Below are 22,674 nucleotides of genomic sequence, written 5' to 3' on the forward strand. Positions count from 1 at the left end.
TAGGTAGCATCAGTAAACAGTGCAAGTTCCTAATATTCGAATGAAAGGTCACTGTCCTGAAACATGAACCCTGATATCTCTCCACCTGGGTACTTTCAGCATTCCCTGCTTTTATTTTATATTAGTGCAAATTCCTGATTGTTTCAGCTTTGAACATGGAATGATGAAATAGGAACAGATTTTGTATCCCAGCCAGATCTTGATATGCATGTAGGTGACTTTTCAGTCTCTCAGGTGAACCAAGAATCCACTTACCCTGTCAGGGAGCATAAAGGATCCCATAGCACCATCTGAAGAGAAGCTGAAGGTTTTCTCGATGTGTGGCTAATATTGATCACTGAACCAATAACACTAAAATAGATTATCTGGTTTTTCATCTTGTTGCTGATGCTGGGACTTTGGTACATGCAGGTTAATTGCGGTGTTTCCTACATCGCAAGTGACTTCCATTTAAAAGAATATCATTGCCTGTGCATACCCCAAGGTCGTGAAAGGTGCTCTATAAATGCAAACTCTGTCACGTTCATAGATGCACCACGCAAAAAACAAAGGAACCACCTCAGCCAAGTGGGAGGCAGCAGCAATGTTACATGGAGGTTCCAAAGCAATTAGACAGCAATTAAAGAGATTATTCTCTAAAGCGGAATGCAAAAACTGCTTTTCACTGTTTCACAATTTTTATCAGTGTCTTTTAATATAAAAACAATTATTAATCCAAATAGCAACAATAATTTAAACATATTTAAAAGATCACAAGCTGATGGAATCATTAAAAATCAGCAAAGTGGCAAACCTGTCCAGTGGGTTGTAAGAATTGATGATTGATCCTGCCATGGCCCTTGTGCTGGCATTGTCACTGATGGTCCCAATGCTGACTGTGCCAGATTCACCACTGAGACTGTATCGTTCCTTCTGGATATCTGCCTGCACCTCTAACCTACGTGGATCAGATCAAGAATTAGACAAAGAGATAACACAAAATAAAACCCTCCCCAACAAACAACTTTTACAAGATAACAACTTGGAATCACTCAGGCATGAATAAAACACGCAACCTTGCACCTTTGAATTCCCCATTGTAGGAAGGACGTGAAAGCAAAGAAAAAGCTGCAGAGTATATTCACTAGGATACTGGGTTATAATTACTCGGAGAATTGAGAAGTTTTGACATATTCCCTCCTACTAGAGCTAGTAAATCAAGGACGTTCACGAGGGGTCATAGGTTCAAGGGGGGGGGGGATGGTTTAACACGGATATCAGAAGGACGTATTTTACACAGAGGGTGGTGGGGGCCTGGAATGCGCTGCCGGGCAAGGTGGAGGAGGCGGACACACTGGGAACGTTTAAGACTTATCTAGATAGCCACGGGAATGGAGGGATACAAAAGAATGGTCTAGTTTGGACCAGGGAGCGGCGCGGGCTTGGAGGGCCGAAAGGCCTGTTCCTGTGCTGTATTGTTTTTTGTGAGACCTAAAAGAGGTGTCCAAGAGTATGAAGGATTACAGTAACACAAGTAGTCATCAAATGCTTTCACTGGTTAGTTGTATCATTGGACATCAATTTATGACAATCATAAAAATAATTTAAGGGGAGGTTCACATATTTTCAGGGATAACCAGAATGAAGAATTCTGTCACAAAATGTTGTTGAAATAAGCTTTAAACTTCATTAAAAGGAACTGGATCTCTGAAAGGTAGAAATATTAAAGGGAATGGGAGTTCAGCAGGAGAGTGGATCAAACCCAGTGGCTCACTGTAGAGGGATATTGGGATAGATGATGGGTCAAATGACCCATTTCTATAACATGCCCATCCTAGCCCAGGATGTGTTAACAGTCGAATAATTTTATTTGCAATCAGTTGCATTTAGTTCCTTTTCACCATCAGGTCACAAACTCTAAGTTAACTCCTGCACCAGTTTTCACTATTTTTAGTGTGATTAGAAAGATTGCAGACAATGAAAAGACTTTCCGTAGTTACAAAGCTCACCTATTAAAACAGTTGACCATCACACTCCCAGAAAGGCTGCCTGTGATACTCGCTCCGGCCAGTGCCATGGTGCTTGCTGTTTCACTCAGGTTGTCTCGTATTGCACCTATTCTGTCCATGTGACTTCCACTGGCACTTAAACTGCCCGTTAGGCCGCCAACACTTCCCTCTCCAATACTGGGGTTATTGCGAGCCTCAACAACAAATGTGGTATCTAGATGGGCAGAAACAAACACAGCGGCAACTTATTACTTTTAATTCATTTCACTTTTATTAGCAATTAAAATTGTGTGAAGATTCTCCAGACCATAAGTGTGAAGTCTCCTATGGAGCTTCCTGAATACATTATGTATTATGCTTCAAAACTTGCAGTGCACAGAAATCCTGTATGAGTACAAACATTTTTTAAAAATCAGAGTTAAAGAACTGCTTTCTGTAAATTTGTATTGTCAATCGCCTAGCTAATACGGCAATTAGAAAAGTCAGCACAAACTGAACAGTTCCTCAGGTCTGGAATCTAATCGAATGCTGGGTGTGAACTACAGACATCATGAACTATAAGTGGAAAAGTAACAGTATTAAGTTGGAGTTATTCAAGCATCCAACTAGCATCACTGGAAGGACCAAGAAGGTTGACCTAATGTACACTAGTTGTATAAAGCAGGTAGAGAGAACAAAATGCACACAATCACTACAATAGTGCACAATTAACAGGGAACTCCAGCCTCTTCAGTAAAGTATGATTCAGCAGCAGAGCACATTAGTGCAAGGCTTCCAAATGTTGGTTCCCAAGCTCTAGCAATTCACTCTTATTTGCTGTTATTCCTTGTTGATTTTGATGGGAAGGAGCAAGAGAATTGTAAAGGGCTATTCTTGATGTCCTTACTTCGATGATGGATAAACCTTAATCAGCAAAATGGGGCTTCTGCAAATTCAAGGGGATGAAATGAAACTTGTGCTTTCTCCCAAATTCCCATTCGCTCTCATCTGTGTATTGTCTATCCCCTGAAGTCAAAGTTTGGACATCCTTCAATATACCATTAAAAAACACAAACAGCACGACTAGATACAAGTGTGAAGAGTTAAGCCAAAAGCAGAGGGAAAGTAGATGCATCCCCAACACAGCTAATTATATACTGCGGGAAGGGTTGTTTATACTTAGACATTAGGTAACAGATAAGTAGGCCTTTAGGAGAAAAACTACCTACAACATTTAGAGGTGAGGGGCAATCAGTTGAACTAAATTGAATCTTTTCATAAATAGGCATTTTTTTTTTTGCAGAGTTAAACTGGCATTCTTTTGTACAGTCTACAGATAGCCTTATGGTTAACAAAGGAACTGCTGAAATGACATTGTAAAAGTGAATCAATTAAAATTGCTCACAGAGGCATGAATTTGTCACATTGCTACAAGTAAGTACTCTGACTGCAATCCCTGGTAACACACTCTCCCATGAAAGATAGGCAGCAGTCAAATCTCTTTGGGACAACAAATAGAACAAAGCCACCACTGGACAAATTATACTGATTATGGTAGACACAGCCAACAGCACTGCCTTGAGATTTATTAAGAGGTTTCCCACTCACCCCTGCTACACAAGGCACAGCATAACAAAGCAACTAAACACACATGCAATCATGTACATGGAGATGAATACTCAAGATAACAGATAAGTAGCCCTTACCCAATGCTGCATTTCCTCCACCAGCATTATCATTTTCATCATCAAATTCAATCCGCACGCCCTTTCCAGTGCCGGCAGAGACGCCACAGCCACCACTACGGCAGAGAGAAATTGGGACTACTCCATAAACATATGCCAGCATAATGGGAACCCCAATTCCTGTAAAGACAGAACAGGAAAAAAAATGCATTCAACAACAAAGCACAAGTTCAGGGAGGATGCTTTTGAGCATTTGTTAACTGTTCATCACATTAACTAACCCACACACCACATGCTAATTAAAAATAATCTGGTACGTCAGTTGTCAGCCCTTGGAAAATCCCTGCAAGGTTGGTAAGCTTAGATCAAGATAGGTCACTGCATGTGGGTAAGCAGATATTTCCTACTTTGTAATCAGGTGACTGTGTGAACACTAATTCGGCATTAATAGGCTTACAACATTGTAATTGGCCCAAGCCTTTACTGCAGTTTTATCTTAAAAGTTTTGTTCTAATTTCCTTTGGCTGTTCCCCAATTACAAGTCTGACTACTTTCCAAGTCTGTGTAATTCTCTTAACAGAAACCTGAAATCACATTAGGATTTCAAATACTTAACAGGAGTCATCCACTTAAGTATATAATATCAGTCAAATGTCAACAGTTGCATGGTGTGAAGTAGTGAGCAAGCACAAGGCTGAAATCCAAAAAGGCGGCAGCTTGAAAATGCGCCCGACAGCCCTGTATCTGAAGTAATTATATCAAACAGGGTGCTCACTGGCATTATTTAGGATAGTGATAGCAATATGCTACATTATACAAAACAATTTAGTATTGCCAATTCAACATCAAAGCTGCTCCCAGTCTTGTAATCCTCAATATATTATTCAAGTGTTGTTCGTAGAATCCCTACAATGCAGAAGGTGGTCATTCAGCCCATCGAGCCTCCACCGACAACAATCCCAGGCCCTATCCCCATAATGCCATGTATTTACCCTGCTAAGACCCCTGATACTAAAGGGAAATTTAGCATGGCCAATCCACCTAATCTGCACATCTTTGGACCGTAGGAGGAAACCAAGCACCCGGAGGAAACCCATGCAGACACAGGGAGAATGTGCAAACTTCACATAGTCACCCAAGGCCAGAATTGAACCTGGGCCCCTGGCGCCGTGAGGCAGCAATGCTAACCACTGCGCCACCATACCATCCATTCAAAATGCTCTCTTCAGATATTTGCAGGGCTGCAGGTTTTTCTTCTCCGCAGCTGAAATGGATACAGAATGAAAATTTCACTTTCTTAGCAACAAGGTTTTTGTTTCTGTTGAACACAACTGGTTTTGTGATATTATCCAGAACAGAATTCAACTGTCACTTATATAACATCTCAATCCTTCATACACACAAAAACAACTACACTATCAAAGAATATTGATACAGCCTAATACCTATATATTTTACAGGAGGACTATTGGTCCTGAAGATAAGTTTATGTTTATTCTCAAGTAATACTTGACAAATTGAGCAGGAGACAACTTTCTCTTGCTTGAACGCCACAACTGAACCCAAACCAATCCCATCTGTCATACAGATTAGGGAGAAATGTATAAACAAACAAGCCCATTTTTCACCCAAGAGACAACTCCAATTCACACCACTGCTACCCATTCCACTCACTACCATGCAGACCGCCATCCAGTCCCAGAGGCAGGCTTTTCAACATTTACACAATGGCGTAAAATGTGAATAATATGATGGGTAAACAGGGATCAGCAAAAATGCCCTGAGAAAGAGTGCACAGTAAGACAAGGCACATGTGGAAGTGGCTGAAAGATGCACTGATTAAGGTGACATGCGCTTAAGAGGATAAACTTGAATATTTAGGTGCAAGGAGAATTTGCATTTATGTAGCCTATCACCACATCCTGCCAATAACCCATGGTGCTTCACACTGAACCAATTACATTTTGAACCAAAACCTCAGCAGAAAAGTGAATGGACCAGGATAACTAGACTCGATTAAACTTTTACATTTCTGGAATTAGGAAGGGCGTTAAACACAGCATTGACGAGCCCTTTTGCTCAAAATTGGTTGACTAATCTAGTAACATTTGGTATGTCTTCTGACACCAACCAAGTAAACGAACTCAAATTAAGTTAGGGACAAAGTAAAAGGGGCAGCTCCCCAAAAGAAAGGGGGAACAGCCCGAACCAAAAACAAAGTCGAAAGGAAACTTAAAACATCAAACCAAAAGGTGATTATCAGGGTCGATAATACACCCCCAAGCTCACCATGGATCGCATCCATTCTTCAACAATAATCAAGCCATTGTGATTCCTAACCTACACACTGCAAGATTTTAACAGAAAGAGCATTCAATCAATCAAGGTTTTCAAGCATCCATTTATGGCACATTGTCCTGTAAATTTACAAACCCTGTAATGGAGGTTCTTTCATGAATGTGAAGGCAGCGAGTGAGCTAACTTTCCTTCAAATCATACAGCTCTATCCAACTCCTATGCCTTCCACTGCAATTTCCTATCCAGTGCACAGGTAAAGATCCCAAGTACAGACTTACTCCACTTCAGGAACCCAATCCCAAGTTATGCACCAAACGCAGATCCAGATTACTGCCCCATCTTCACAATCAACAAGGATGCTGATTCCAGACTATGGGCTTGTAAATGCAGAACTAAATCTCCATTCGCTCACTAGATAAGCTAACACTGTAAACAACTAGATCAGCGTGCAAACCACAGATAGTTGATTGATAGCAAAACCTGAACATGAACAACAGGAAACAATAAACAAGGGTTGTTTTGCCAATCCAAGCCTTCAGAATTTTCTGCCTCGTGTCTGGGCGGAGTGTTAGACAATACGTATTCATACTTACAATACTAACTTGAACAGTACACAGCTGCCAAAGCAAATCTGGCCTTGTGCAGGGAGGGAGGATAATGACAGGTGCACAAAATGCTTCCAGCAGGTGGAATTTCCATATGCTTCAATGGCTATATAAATGGGGACAACTAGTTTAAACTTTTACAAAGCTTTGAAATGAAATTTAGGCTAGAAGAGAAACAGAAGAACTGCCAGGCAAGAGAACCTATGGTGAACCCAAGAACAGAAAACACTGGAAAATCTCAGCAGGTCTGACAGTGTCTGAGGAAAGAGAAATGCCAACATTTCGAAACGTTGGCTCTATTCTCTCACCACAGATGCTGTCAGGCCTGCTGAGATTTTCCAGCATTTTCTGTTTTTGTTTCAGATTCCAGCATCTGCAGTATTTTGCCTGTGGTGGACCCAGACCATTTGCTGGTCTCAAAAGAGACATGCAGCCATGAGTGGGATTTCCCTGTTTGGCACTTCATAGCTGTCCTCCAAAAAGAACAGAGTGCTATTTCTAGAAAACATGTAGTGATCTGACTCAGCACCACGCACACTAACTGCAGGAACTTTGAAGAGAAGCGCAAGTCCTCAGAACAATTAAGGACAAATGTCGAAAAACCTGCACGATAAATTATCTTGTCCCTTATTTACTGCTCTTTTATTCGAAAACCCTGACATCAATTTATAGTGGCGGTTGCCTTTAATGCATACTCATTAGTCAGTAGGACACAACTTCAAGCGGCAACTTCCAAACGCACAGACTGACGGATAATGCAGAAACAGACCATCAGGACTAATCTATGTAATCTCTGACAAGAGGAGGTCCAATAACCTACTCATTGACTTCTGTGACATACCACCACCGAAGAAAAGGAACTCCTACTTCAATTTGCACAATTCTCACATTCTAAATTGAGAGTGCAGAACATGGCTGAGGATAAGCCTATACTGACATTAATACAATGCAACTGTAAATAAACTGAGCATGCACTGACGATGGCTGCATCTGTGAGACCATGCGACACCAACCCAGGCTACCACAAAGCTTCGGCAAACAGCTTCACTCAATTGGTCACCCTCTCATCAAGGTTGCTCAGAACCAAGGGCTATATGTTTACAGGATCAACTTTCAAGATTCCAATTGCCTGCTTGGGTAGATGCTAAAGATCCAATGGGCAGAAGTTCTAACATTGACAGGGATTCAATGGAGAAGAAAACATTAGCCCTTGCTTGTAACGGTGACTGATCTGTTATTGCTCATTTTCCTCCCCTGCTGCAGTTAACAAGTTCTGACACACATTACTAGGGAGCTCTAACCAACATTCCTCGCTCAATGAGCAATATCAAAAACAAATTGTGTGGATCTTGCCGTGCACAATTCATCTGCCACATCTGCCTGCAAAACGACTTTAATACTCATCAAAACAGTTATAAAATTTTGTGCAATGTAATTTTAAAGATAAGCCTCTTTTTCAAAATTCCAATTATGGTCTTTGCTTAGTTTAATTTTGGTAATTTGGTACATGGAAAATTTCAAGGCTAAAAAACCCCAAACAATCCATTAACTTGCATATCTTGGCTTGCCATGTGCCAAATGAAAGGAGAAAATAGACAAGAGGCCCAGAGAAGCCAGGATTCTCAGAACTGAGAATCCTGGCTTCTCTGGGCCTCTTGTCTATTTTCTCCTTTCATTTGGCACCATTGTAGCACCACTTAAATATGTTATGGGGTTGTAAAATGCTTCCTTTTCAATCTCAAATCTGAAAATGTAAAAAAACAAAAGCCATGTAATATGAATATATTTATTAAGGCAAACAGTTTCTCTGCAGTTGAGGAGGAGCATGGCACAGTAACAGCAGCTTTTGCTGTAAATGACAAATTATTTGAAATAAATATATTTGATAAGGATGAAACTGTGTAGTTTGGCAAATCATTACCATTCTAACAACATCAGCACTAGACAAATAAACTGCTCTCTCACAGATCGCTGCCAAACATTTATAGGAAATGAAACCTTTGACCCACATAAAACAATGAAAATGCTTTAACAAGATTGCAAGTGTTTTGCTGACCAGTAAACAACTTCAGTGGAGGAAAGCACAATAGAACACCAAATAGATCACAGAAAGATAAGTGAAACACAGTACAGATTCAAATTGGGCCATTTTAAGTAGCTACAATTATTGTAGTTGGTGGACATTTTTTTGTTGCGTTTTATAATGCATTTAAAAGCAGTATCAATAAATATTGCAATGCCCAATGACTACTGAACCAGAAATCTACGTCATTGAAAGGCTGTTTGTTTTCTTACCTACAGTTACTGCAGCAACAACAGGAGAAACGATTACAGATAACGTCACGCCTCCAGTGATTGCCAAGTTTCGCTTGTGTTTTGAAATATCCTTGCCCTCATAGCGATTATGAATCTGAAAGTTTTTTTAAAAATTAGGTAAGATGTATAGCACCTTTCAATGATCATTCTACATTCCACTATAACAACATGCATTGGTTCATGCTCCCCAATGGGTGGAGGAACTGCAAAAAAAAAATAGGGTGAAAATGGAGGTGTCGTCTTTTTTTGTCCGATTAAGCTGCTGTGGAATCTTGGAATATTTTGTATGTTAACAATTCTATATAAACGCAAGTTGTCACAGGAGAAGGAAGAAGTTTGGATGGAGGGTGAATCCCTACAGTGCAGGAGTCCATTCAGCCCCTCGACTCTGCACCAACCCTCTGACAGAGCACCTTATCCAAGCCCTATCCTATATTTACCCTGTTAATCTCCCTAACCTACTCATCTTGGGACACTAAGGGGCAATCTAGCATGGCCAATCTACCTAACCTGCACATCTTTGGACTGAGAGGGGAGACACAGGGAGAACGTGCAAACTCCACACAGACACTCACCCAAGGCCGGAATTGAACCCAGGTCCCTGGCACTGAGAGACAGCAGTGCTGACCACTGTGCTGCCCATAGTGCCACAATTCCATTCGTGGTGGGGAGCAAAGGGTCGGGGCAGAGTTGAAGAGCATAAGAGCTTAGCTAATAAGAGGTGTAGGTCATTCAGCCTGGTCAATCAACAAGATCTTTTCTGAACACCTATTTGAACTCTGCTGTCTTAAATGTACTCGCTGACTGAACATTCACAACTCTCCGGAGAAGAGAATTACAAGGATTCACAACTCTGACTGAAGAAATCTCAGTCCAAAGTCTGCAACCCCCTACTCGGAGACTGTGACAAGTTCTAGGCTCCCCAAATAGGGGCAACATTTTCCCAGCATTTACTGTTAAGCCCCTTAAGAATTTTATGTTTCAGTGGGATCGCCTCGCATTCTTCTAAACTTTAGGGACTATAGGCCCAGTCTACTCAATCTCTCCAAAATTCCTTCATCCCAGGAATGAGGGCAAGAGGATGTTGGTTTGAAATGTACAAAATTCCAACCGGGCTGGACAGATTCGATTCAGGCAGGTTGCTTTCCCTTTGGGGAAATCTAGAATCAGGGAACACCGTCTCAGGATAGAGGTAGGACTGAGATGAGGAAAACTTTATTCACTCAAAAGGATGGTAAACCTGTGGAATCCTCTACCAAAGAAGGCTGTAGAGACCAAGTCACAATGTATTCAAGAGATAGATTTTTCAAAAAGATTTTAATAGCATTAAGGGGTACAAGGAGAAAGCAGGAATATAGTCACAGACAGAGGATCAGCCATGATCAAATTGAATGGTAGCAGGTTTGAAGGGCCACATGGCCTACTCCTGCACCTAGTTTCTATGAATCAGTCAAGGTGAACCTTTTTCACTCCTGCTAAGGCATGTCCTTCCTGAGGTAAGGTGGCCAAAATTGTACATAGCATTCCAGGTCTGAGCCCCACAGTGCTTTAAACAATTGTAAAGAGGGAGGGAGGGATGAGGTGTGTCAAAGGTGGGGTAAAAGGGTAATTGGATGCATAGGAATAGGTTTAATCTGCATTGATTAGGATTCTCAGACAGCAGTTGGTTTCATTTTTTTAAAAAAGAGTAATTTGTGATCCAAAGCACATTAAACGGATGTTAAAACTGATCCACTCTTACGAGTTTTATAGATTATCTTATTTTAATGCACAGTTGGTATTTTTAGAGGGTTAGCAAGAATGAAAAAATAACAAAGAGATCCACAATTTTGATGTTACTGATACTAACCGAATCAATCGCAAAATAAAGGAACCAAAATAAAGGAAGGAGGTTTTCTCAGGGAAATGTACGGAAGAAATGTGGCTTTCAAGGAAAATTTGTCTGGAGCTCTGCACGGCAATGTTCCGGTGCGACAGGGGAGTTATGGTAGGTTACAGGAACCGTGGTGCACGAAAGCTGTAACGGATTTAGTCAGGAAGAAAAGAAAAGCCTACAAAAGGTTCAGGGAGCTAGGTAATGTTAGAAATCTAGAAGAGTAGACGACTAGTAGGAAGGAACTTAAGAGGGAAATTAAAAGAGCCAGGAGGGGACACAAGGCGGCCTTGGCAGACAGGATAAAAGAAAACCCCAAGGCATTCTACAAGTATGTGAAGAGCAAGAGGATAAGATGTGAAGGAGTAGGACCTATCAAATGTGACGGTGGGAAAGTCTGTATTGAACCGGTTGAAATAGCAGAGGTGCTCAATGAATAGTTTGCTTCAGTATTCACAGTGGAAAAGGATCTTGGTAGTTGCAGTGCAGACTTGCAGTGGACTGAGAAGATTGAGCATGTGGGCATTAGGAAAGAGGATGTGTCAGAGTTGTTGAAAAGCATCAAGTTAGATAAATCGCCGGGACTGGATGGGATGTACCCCAGGTTACTGTGGGAGGCGAGGGAAGAGATTGCTGATCCTCTGGCGATCATCTTTGCGTCGTCAATGGAGACGGGAGAGGCTCCAGAGCATTGGAGGATGGCGGATGTGGTTCCGTTATTCAAGAAAGGGAGAAGAGATAGCCCAGGAAATTATAGACCGGTGAGTCTAACCTCAGTGGTAGGTAAGTTGATGGAGAAGATCCTGAGAGACAGGATTTATGAACATTTGGAAAGGAATAGTATGATCAGAAGTAGCCAGCACGGCTTTGTCCGAGGCAGATCATGCCTTACGAGTCTGATTGAGTTTTTTGAAGATGTGACTAGACACTTAGACGGGGAAGAGCGGTAGATGTGGTTTATATGGATTTCAGTAAGGCGTTTGATGTGTCCCATGCAAGGCTTACGGAGAAAGTGAAGGGGCATGGGATACAAGGGAACATTACTTTGTGGATTCAGAACTGGCTTGCCCACAGAAGGCAAAGAGTGGTTGTAGATGGGCCTTTTCAGAGTGGAGGTCGGTCACCAGTGGGGTGCCCCAGGGATCTGTTCTGGGACCCTTGCTCTTTGTGATTTTTATAAATGACCTGGATGAGGAAGTGGAAGGATGGGTTGGCAAGTTTGCTGATGACACAAAGGTTGGTGGTGTTGTGGATAGTGTAGAGGGACGTCAGCAGTTGCAATGAGACATAGATAAGATGCAAGACTGGGCTGAGAAGTGGCAGATGGACTTCAACCCAGATAAGTGTGTGGTGGTTCAATTTGGCAGGTCGAATAGGATGGAAGAATATTATATTAAGGGTAAGACGCTTGGCAGTGTGGAAGAACAGAGGGATCTTGGGGTCCGGGTTCATAGGACGCTCAAAGCGGCGTCGCAGGTAGAGGCTGTGGTTAAGAAGGCGTATGGAATACTGGCCTTCATCAATAGAGGAATTGAGTTTAGAAATCGGGAGATAATGCTGCAGCTGTATAGGACCCTGGTCAGACCCCACCTGGAGTACTGTGCCCAGTTCTAGTCGCCTCATTACAGAAAGGATGTGGAAGCCATAGAACGGGTGCAGAGGAGATTTACGAGGATGTTGCCAGGATTAAGTGCCTTATGAGGATAGGTTGAGAGAGCTAGGTCTATTCTCCTTGGAGAGGCGAAGGATGAGAGGTGACCCGATAGAGGAGTATAAGATGTTGAGAGGTATTGATAGAGTGGATTCGCAGAGGCTTTTACCCAGGGCTGAAATGGTTGTCGCGAGAGGCCACAGGTTTAGGATGCTGGGGAGTAGGTATAGAGATGTTAGGGGTAGGTTTTTCACTCAGAGGGTGGTGGGTGCGTGGAATCGGCTGCCGGTATTGGTGGTGGAAGCAGATTCGATTGAGAGACTTTTGGATAGGTTCATGGAGATTAGTAAGGTAGAGGGTTATAGATGAGCCTAGAAGGTAAGGAAATTGTTCGGCGCAACTTGTGGGCCGAAGGGCCTGTTTGTGCTGTAGCTTTTCTATGTTCAAGTACACAGCTACTGCCCACCAAATATTTTTTGTGACACTCTAGATCGAAATGAGGGTCTCTGATATTTTAGCGTCTCAGTCACTGGTGCTCTCAAATCGTCCACAATGTTAGTCAGACAACAAAGCAACTAAACTCTGTACCACCAGATTTCACCTGCAACCCATAGATGAAATAAAAGTTGCAAAAGAAATCAGACATCAAAGCTGCACGCAAAATATTAAACTTGGCTGAGTGCCACAAGCTATTGCATAATTCTAAAACTTCCTCAATGGGCAGTATCTACTTACTAATTTCGTATCTTGTCTGTCTACCGCAAAGATTTTTCAAGAGAAAAACAACAATGTGGTCAATTTGATTCCCTTAATCCACAAATTTAAATACCGTGTCTAAAGCTTATATTTCCTTTATAAAAATATAAGCCTCACCTAAAAAGTGGACACTATCGCCATTTTCCCAGCACAGCAAAATATATTGGCTGAATACTCGTCACTGCAGATTGATTTCCTCCTCCTCCTTTTAACAATTGCTTTGTTTAGTTTACCTTCCCAAATTGACAAACTCATTCATTACTAAAGTGTCATTACAATATTCCGAAATTAACTGCTGATCATTTGGAAAAAGTTGAATGATAAAACAGTGGGTGAAAGCAGTGTACAGCAACACTGAAGACAAATGCCTGAACTTCGGAACGGTCCCTTTGAGAGAAAGCTTTTTGTCACCAGTAATACAAGATGCTACAGAACTCAACTATGACGTCCTGGACCAGGTGAATCCCTCCAAGGTGTCTATGCTTCTATTTTGAATTTTTGTTTTGTTACGCCATTTTCAAGGTTTAGTGTTCGTGTGTAGGGAAATTGCTCTATCTAGTAAACAAAAAGGACATTATGTTCTGGAAACTTTCAAACTGAAGGTTGAAATTACTGCTAAAATATAAAAGAGGTATGCTTAAAAAAGGTGAGAAAAACAAAATAATCCCTCTCCACAGATGCGGCCCAACCTATTGAGTATTTCCAGCATTCCCTGTTTTTGCTTCAGAGTTTCAGTATCTGCAAAGTTGCATCTTTTTAGGAAGATGGTTTTTGAGGGTGGAAAAACAAGCATTTACTAATAATGATATAATGGGTTAAAAGGAATACAAAATGGGTTAAAGTTTCAATGGCTATGACATCTAAAGAGAAAGATTTTTAGAAATGTCCAATTTCCTCCTTTTTATTCCTTTCCCCACTAGCTTCTCCCCCTAAATTATTTTGTCAGGTCACCCAAGTGGACATTTCTCATTTTACAACCAAGACAGTGATCATAATTGGACAAATCTATTGTATCCTCAACCAATTACCAGACAAGGGCACATTCCCATGGATCTGTTGACAGCAACCCGAAATTAACTGTTGATCATTTGAGAAAGTGGAATCGTAACCCACTTATAAATCAGTGGATAACTGTACAGTCCAAAGATGTGCGGGTTAGGTTGATTGGCCATGCTAAAAATTGCCCCTTAGTGTCCTGGGATGCGTAGATTGGAGGGATTAGCGGGTAAAATATGTAGGGATATGGGGGTAGGGCCTGGGTGGGATTGTGGTCGGTGCAGACTTGATGGGCCGAATGGCCTCTTTCTGTACTGTAGGGTTTCTATGATTCTATGATAATGACAGTGTACAGTATAGCACTAAGCAACACTGAAGGCAAGTTTCTGAACATCAGGTCTGTCCCTTCAAGAGATGAAATCCCATTTGCAGTGCCACTCCATTATAACTGATAGTTGATAAACATATCTTATTTTCCCCTGAAATAAGAGTATAGGTTGTGCCTCAGTTTTAAAAAAAACTGGACCCAGCTTGCCAGGGAAGAGAGAGAAAAGTTGGTGCCTTTTGTAATTGGGTTTGAAATATTAAAATTGCCCTGTACGATCAAACGGAATCATTATCTCAATTTTACAACCAATTTCTCAATATTTAACAGGCATCAGATAACAGAATATCAGTAATGCCCCACAAGTAAACAGGCACCAAGTTCCAGAAAACATGGGTGGAAAAGGGTGTTTGCTTTCCTTTTCCAAATGGCTAACACTGGGCCACTGAGTAGTAAGCAGTCAGTATAAATACAAACTTCATACCATCATGTTGGAATTGTCTGCAAAATCATAACTGTTTATAAGGAAACGTTATATTTTTTTTCCCTGGACAAACAGTGACTTTCAAAATTAAGAACTGAAACTAATATTACAGTTAAAATTGAGAACTAAAAATTGAATATAATTAGCTTTACCAAACCTTGATAAGGGCAATTGTACAAAGTTCTGATTCTTAAGAAAATTCCAATGATACATAGCTGCCAGTGCCTATAATTACAACTAACCCAATTAGCAAGTGTGCCCGAAGATCTTTGGTTAACCAGAAAAAATAACTCTGGATGTACTACGTTCTACCTACCTCATATCTGCATGCCTTAAAAACGGACACGGCGTTGTAAATGGGAGTACCTTAAATTTTTGCCAGATCTTCCATAATCCATTTTGCACAAACTCTAAAGAATAGTAGGGGTGAAACCTTACTTGGGCACTAGTATAGTTGAGTGATTGACTCTGCACCTGATTGCCTTTTCCAATATTCCTCTGAAGAGCTTCTACGTACAAGGTCTAAGTTAATGCATGGTATTGCCCATCTTTCAAAAGGTCTATTCCTACATGTTGTGGGGGGTCAGTTGGCTCAGTTCAATAGTGCATGATGCAGAATGATGCTAATGGCATGGTTTCAACACCCCTATCAGTTGTGCGAGTTCATGGAGGCCTGCCTTGCTACACTTGTAATAACCTTCAAGCTAAATATAACCAATTGTCTCCCTCTCTAATGGAGAGGGGTGCCTATAGAACATAACAGCGCAGTACAGGCCCTTCGGCCCTCAATGTTGCACCGACCTGTGAAACCAATCTAAAGCCCATCTAACCTACACTATTCCAATATCATCCATATGTTTATCCAATGACTCTTTAAATGCCCTTAAAGTTGACGAGTCCACTACTGCTGCAGGCAGGGCATTCCACGCCCTTACTACTCTCCGAGTAAAGAACCTCCCTCTGACATCTGTCCTATATCTATCACCCCTCAATTTAAAGCTATGTCCCCTCGTGCTAGCCATCACCATCCGAGGAAAAAGGCTCTCACTGTCCACCCTATCTAATCCTCTGATCGTCGTGTATGCCTCTATGATCTTTTATGGACTATGGTTAATTACTTATTTCTATGCTTTTGTAAAGAACCACAATGTCTTCAAAACAGCCCAGTTTTGTGTTCAATATCAGGTTCTTTACAGAGAACATTGTTTACAAGCAGATGCTGAGACACCTAAAAAGGTTAGCTACACAGCTTTTAAAATACTTTGTTCCTCACCGCAAAAATAGCTGATAACAAACAATAAAGTCATCAAAGCTCCTCAGATTAATGTGCACCCTCCCTGGAATCTGCGCTTTTAAATAATACCATTTTTAAAATTGCTTACTTTTCTTTTTAACAGATGATTCCATATTCCTTTTTATTAAAGCCAGAAGTAGGAAGGGCTTCACAAAATAAGTTGAATGCAGTTTCATTTTAAATGTGTTTCATAAAGTAATACCATAACTTCTGGGATTTTTTGAGATTCAAAACTAATATTCCTAGAAGTACTGAAATGGTAATTAAACTCAGAACTAGCTTTGGAGTCTTTTTGATTGAGAACACAAAATGTCTCAGATCCAAATGGTTACAAGTCAGAGCAGACAGGGAAATTCTAATTTAAACTGGATCACTTCTAGATGCCTGCTGGGGGAAAAAAAAAGTCTCAACACCAGGTTAAAGTCCAACAGGTTTATTTGGTAGCACAAGCCACTAGCTTCATCAGGTGAGTGGGATTTCAGTTCACAAACAGGGCATTTAAAGACACAAACTCAATTTACAAAATAATGGTTGGAATGAGAGTCTTTATAGGTAATCAAGCCTTAAAGGTACAAACAATGTGAGTGGAGAGAGGGTTAAGCGCAGGTTAAAGACGTATGTATTGTCTCCAGACAGGACAGTTAGTGAGATCTTGCAAGCCCAGGCAAGTCGTGGGGGGTTACAGATATAGTGTGACAGGAACCCAAGATCCCGGTTGAGGCCATCCTCATGTGTGCGGAACTTGGCTATCAGTTTCTGCTCAGCGACTCTGCGTTATCATGTGTCGTGAAGGCCGCCTTGGAGAATGCTTACCCGAAGATCAGAGGCCGAATGCCCGTTACCGCTGAAGTGTTCCCCAACAGGAAGAGAACACTCTTGCCTGGTGATTGTCGAGCAGTGTTCATTCATCCGTTGTCGTAGCATCTGCATGGTCTCCCCAATGTACCATGCCTCGGGACATCCTTTCCTGCAGCGTATCAGGTAGACAATGTTGGACAAGTTGCAAGTGTATGTACCATGTACCTGGTGGATGGTATTCTCACATGAGATAATGGCATCCGTGTCGATGATCCGGCACATCTTGCAGAGGTTGCTGTGGCACGGTTGTATGGTGTTGTGGTCACTGTTCTCCTGAAGGCTGGGTAGTTTGCTGCGGACAATGGCCTGTTTGAGGTTGTGCGGTTGTTTGAAGGCAAGAAGTGGGGGTGTGGGGATAGCCTTGGCGAGATGTTCACCTTCATCAATGACATGTTGAAGGCTCCAGAGAAGATGTCGTAGCTTCTCCACTCCGGGGAAGTACTGATGACGAAGGGTACTCTGTCCGCCGTGTCCCTTGTTTGTCTTCGATCGATGAGTCAAGCGCCATATCCTGTTCTTATGAGGACATCTTTCAGCGTCTGGAGGTGTCTGTTGCGATCCTCCTCATCTGAGCAGATCCTGTGTATACGGAGGGCTTGTCTGTAGGGGATGGCTTCTTTAACGTGTTTAGGGTGGAAGCTGGAGAAGTGGAGCATCGTGAAGTTATCCATAGGCTTGTGGTACAGTGAAGTGCTGAGGTGACTGTCCTTAATGGAGATGCGTGTGCCCAAGAATGCAACCGATTCCAGAGAGTAGTCTATGGTGAGTCTGATGGTGGGATGGAACTTGTTGATGACATCATATAGTTGTTTCAGTGATTGTTCACCATGAGTCCAAAAGGAAGAAAATGTCATTGATGTATCTAGTGTATAGCATCGGTTTAAGGTCCTGTGCGGTGAAGAGGTCTTGTTCAAACCTGTGCATGAAGATGTGGGCATATTGAGGTATGAATTTGGTCCCCATGGCTGTTCCATGTGTCTGGGTGAAGAACTGGTTGTTGAAGGTGAAGACATTGTGGTCCAGGATGAAACAGATGAGTTGTAAAATTGCATCTGGAGATTGCCAGTTGTCGGCATTGAGTACTGAGACAGTTGCAGCAATGCCATCGTCGTGGGGGATGCTGGTGTAGAGTGCCGAGACATCCATTGTGACAAGGAGTGCTCCTGGTTCAACTGCTCCATGTGTGCTGAGTTTCTGTAGGAAGTCCGTAGTGTCGCGACAAAAGCTGGGGATTCTTTGTACAATGAGTTTCAGGATGCCCTCGACATAGCCGGAGAGGTTCTCGCACAGGGTCCCATTGCCCGATACGATGGGACGGCTGGATGTGTTTGCCTTGTGCATCTTCGGAAGGCAGTAGAGATCTCCAACGCGGGGAGTACGTGGAATGAGAGCACAGAGGGTGGTCTGAAGGTCCGGATCAAAGGTCTTGATCAGTCTGTTGAGTTGACGGGTGTGTTCTTTGGTCAGATCTGTGGGTAACTGTCCGTAGTGTTCCTCGTTGTTCAGTTGTCGGTACACTTCTTTGCAGTAATCCGTTCTGTTCAGTATGACAATGGCCCCTCCTTTGTCTGCTGGTTTGATGACAATGTTGCGGTTGGTCTTGAGCGCGCGGATGGCATTGCACTGTGCTTGGGTGATGTTCGGGGCCGTCTTGACTGTGGCTGATGAATCTGGCATTGACGCACCTCCTGACGGCTTGGACGGCCTCAACCGGGATCTTGGGTTCATGTCACACTATCTGTAACCCCCACGACTTGCAAAATCTCACTCACTGTCCTGGCTGGAGACACTACACATCTCTTTAACCTGTGCTTAACCCTCTCTCCACTCACATTGTCTGTACCTTTAAGACTTGATTACCTGTAAAGACTTGCATTCCAACCATTATTTTGTAAATTGATGGTGTGTCTTTATATGCCCTGTTTGTGAACTGAAACCCCACTCACCTGACGAAGGGGCAGCGCTCCGAAAGCTAGTGGCTTGTGCTACCAAATAAACCTGTTGGACTTTAACCTGGTGTTGAGAGACTTCTTACTGTGTTTACCCCAGTCCAACGCCAGCAGCTCCACATCGGGGAAAAACAAAATCAGATGGTTTGTATACTAAATGATAGGCATGTGTGCAAACAGAATCAGCTGGTTTAGATGCACAGAGATTGCACCACAAAGCCATTTAACAAGCTCAGTCCTCACACTACAGAGTTTGTAAGAAAGGTTAGCATTGAGTCATTCAGGTAGAAATTCTATGGCAGGATCAGTCAATTTGACATTGAGTTTAAGATTCAAGGCTACTGGACTTTGTTCTGAAAGATTGTTCTCATGTTATAAAGGCAAGGATGATGGAATTGGAGAGAAAGTCAACTCAACATTATAGTTCCAAATCTGCACAAGTTTTAAAACACTTTAAATACCAATGTCCATACTGTACCTTTCGGCCGACATATACAGGGATGCCAATTATCATGGCGGGAATGGCAATCCCTGCAATGAGAGCTATTCCGACTGGAGCACCGACCAATGTGCCAAGCTGCCACAGAATCTTCTTTTTACGACTCCAAGGTTTCTTTCCCCAAAATGTACAGCCAGAAGGACTAGATGGAAGGCAAAAACACAAGTTAATTAAAAAAAAGACCCAATTATTGAGTAAATTTCACTTTTGAAAATACAGTTTCAAAAATGCAAATACTTTTTGAAAGACCACCACAATAACACAACAAAACAAAGGCACTTAAAAACATTCAAGTGCTGCCAAATGGAAGATCATTTGAAATCTATGGTTACTGCAATTTCCTGGGGAAATTGTTTTTTTAAAAAACTTGTTTTCATAAAACCATTTCAATTGTAGATTCATAGAAATCATAGAAACCCTACAGTGCAGAAGGAGGCCATTCGGCCCATCGAGTCTGCACCGACCACAATCCCACCCAGGCCCTACCCCCACATATTTTACCCACTAATCCCTCTAACCTACGCATCCCAGGACTCTAAGGGGCAATTTTTTTAACCTGGCCAATCAACCTAACCCGCACATCTTTGGACATCACCCTTGAAATAATCTGAAAAAACCACTGCAAATTGCACAAGCAGAATTTATGCTCTTTAATCTGTTATAACATGTTCATGCGACCAATGATTTTGAGCAGAATGTCATATTGCACTCAGCAAGTCGCAAAATCCAAGACAACTAATAAAGCAGTTTCATCTATTTTCTTTCAAATATGGGGAAATTGTTATATTAATGGCACTTAGTTAACAGAGATGCAAGATAGATACCACAATTTAGCCTGTCCAAAGAAAAGGTAATTATGGTGCAATGTTTTAAAACTCTGGTTCATTATCTTGTGAGCATTCTCGACAAGAAAGAGGGTTAATTGCAAGTTCCTTTATTTACTTCCACTTCATTATCCCTCAAATCACGCTTTTAAAAAAATTCAATTTCTCTTCCTGTTCTCCTCCATGGGCTAGTCACCAGTAGAATAAAAATGCTGATTCGGAAAAAAGCTGACAACTTCTGACGTAGATTTGAGGGGCGGGGGCACGCACAGGAAGTCCTATCCATTTAAAACAACATTTCAAAGTGAACTGGTTTAACAACTCCAACCCTGGTTGGTCTCCCAATCAGTCATATTTCCCACCATTGCAGTGTTTTGAGATGGGAAGTAGAGGTCCAATGCCAAACAAAAAGAGATCACATTTCTATCCCTTATAGACCATCATGAATGGCAAATAGTTCCTGCCTGGTCAGTGCTTTCTTTTCAGACAGACAATCAAGAGTCATTGTTTTCCCTCTTCCTCCTCTCTTGGACATACTTGCTGACCTTCTGGTACCTTGCACAAGTTGACATTATAATTTTACAAGAGTGTGGACAGAGGTAGCAAGTTATCCAATTTCTATTCTGGTCTCATTAAAGCCCCACATATATATTAATGAAGTGTTGTAGAGCAGGACTATTGGCTATTTTATCACTATATTAGTTCTGAAGAACTAAAACTAGTTGCACTATCAAAAGAGTCCTGGATGTGCAGATTGGACATTAAACTTGGAACCTTCTGGCCAATATGTTTGGTAAAACTTGCCTTTACTAACAGTGATTGTCACAGTTGTTTGCAAAGTTTCTTTTAAAAATTGTCAAAACCATTAAAAGAGGATGGAAAATATTTTTCCTAGAACCATTCAAGGCTGCAAGGTCTTGGCAGAGAGTATTCCTTCAAAGTGCTCTCTCTCTCAGATAGGTTGTGAACTTTTCCTACATATGACCTTCTACAAGATCATTGAGAAACCGACTGAAGTCTATCATGGGAAAAAAGGTCTAATTACAGCTTCAACACCAAAAAAAACAAATTTTACAAGGTTAACGAAAACCAGGCTACCTACAAATGGTCTATGTAGTATATATATTTAACATAATTCTTTTCAGATTCCCTCATGTAGGAGGTTAAGCAAGTAGGCAAAGATTTGGCAGATGGAGCATGTGGGAAAATGTGAGGTTATCCACTTAGGAAGAATAGAAAAACAATGTATGATTTAAAATGGAGACAGCACAGAATGTTGTTGTTCAGATGGATTTGGGCTTATGAATCATAAAATCACAAATCACAAAAAGTCAGCATCCAAGTAAACAGGAAGTACCAGCAAAACAAATGAAACATTGGCCTTTATTGCAATGAGGATAGAGTATGTACAAGTAGGTAAATCTTGCCAGAACTTTCGTGGGTATTGGTGAGATCACATTGAGTACTGTGTACAGCTTTAGTTGTTTTACTTAAAAGGACATAATTGAGGATATACTTGTATCGGAAGCAATTCAGAGAAAGTTCACCAAATTGGTTCTTGGGATAAAAGGGTTGCCGTATGAGGAAACATTGAGCTTGTTGGGCCAAGAATCACTGGAGTTTTGAATGAGAGAACATCTTACTTAAGCACATCAGATTGACAGGGTAGTTGCTGGGTGGATATTTCTCCTCATGGGGAAATCAAGAACTAGAAGTCACAGTTTCAGGATAAGGGGTCTGCCAGTCAAGGTGGAAATGAGGAGGAATTTATTTTCTCTCAGAAGGACGTTAATCTTTGGAATTCTCTGCTGCAGAGAGCAGTGGGGACTGGGACATGGAACAGATCTAAGGCAGAGTGCAAATTATTTATTTATTGCACTATTTTCAAAAGGAATATGGTAGATATGTCAATACTTTTTTAATTGAAATAAAGGATTTATAGCGCCCCAATAATTCAGACCGTAATTATTCAATTTTTCTCCAGAAAATTCCAATTCTGACAGCACAGTAGACTAAACTAAGTCCTGTGCACAACCATGCATAGATCAGCCTAAACATGTTTCGGTTGGTAACCATACTGCAGAAAGAGGGGGGGGGAAAAAAAAATTGTTGATGCTGACATAGAAGCTCTGTGATTGGCATAACCACACAGCTTCGATACATTGAAGGAAGTAAACAGATTCTGTTCCCATTTAAGTTATACACTTCCCATTTCATTTAGGTTTACTGTGTCACTTCAGCATAACTGACAACTGAAGGGCTGCCTCTCCAAGCAGACAGAAAATTGCAGAAAG

General features: G+C 41.6%; 1 protein-coding gene across 5 annotated transcripts in view; it reads right to left on the bottom strand.

Annotated features, from left to right (window-relative positions):
• Positions 1-22,674, bottom strand: part of rnf19a (ring finger protein 19A, RBR E3 ubiquitin protein ligase) — a 77,929-nt gene that overhangs the window by 4,337 nt on the left and 50,918 nt on the right. For all 5 annotated transcript variants that reach the window (XM_078216719.1, XM_078216722.1, XM_078216720.1 and 2 more), the window contains exons 5-9: positions 19,536-19,698; positions 8,851-8,965; positions 3,674-3,832; positions 1,989-2,202; positions 794-937 (exon numbers count right to left, since the gene is read on the bottom strand). In XM_078216719.1, the coding sequence (XP_078072845.1) occupies positions 794-937; positions 1,989-2,202; positions 3,674-3,832; positions 8,851-8,965; positions 19,536-19,698 (795 nt within the window). The remainder of the gene's footprint in view (positions 1-793; positions 938-1,988; positions 2,203-3,673; positions 3,833-8,850; positions 8,966-19,535; positions 19,699-22,674) is intronic.

This window comes from Mustelus asterias, chromosome 7, assembly GCF_964213995.1.
Source record: "Mustelus asterias chromosome 7, sMusAst1.hap1.1, whole genome shotgun sequence".
Lineage (NCBI taxonomy): Eukaryota > Metazoa > Chordata > Chondrichthyes > Carcharhiniformes > Triakidae > Mustelus > Mustelus asterias.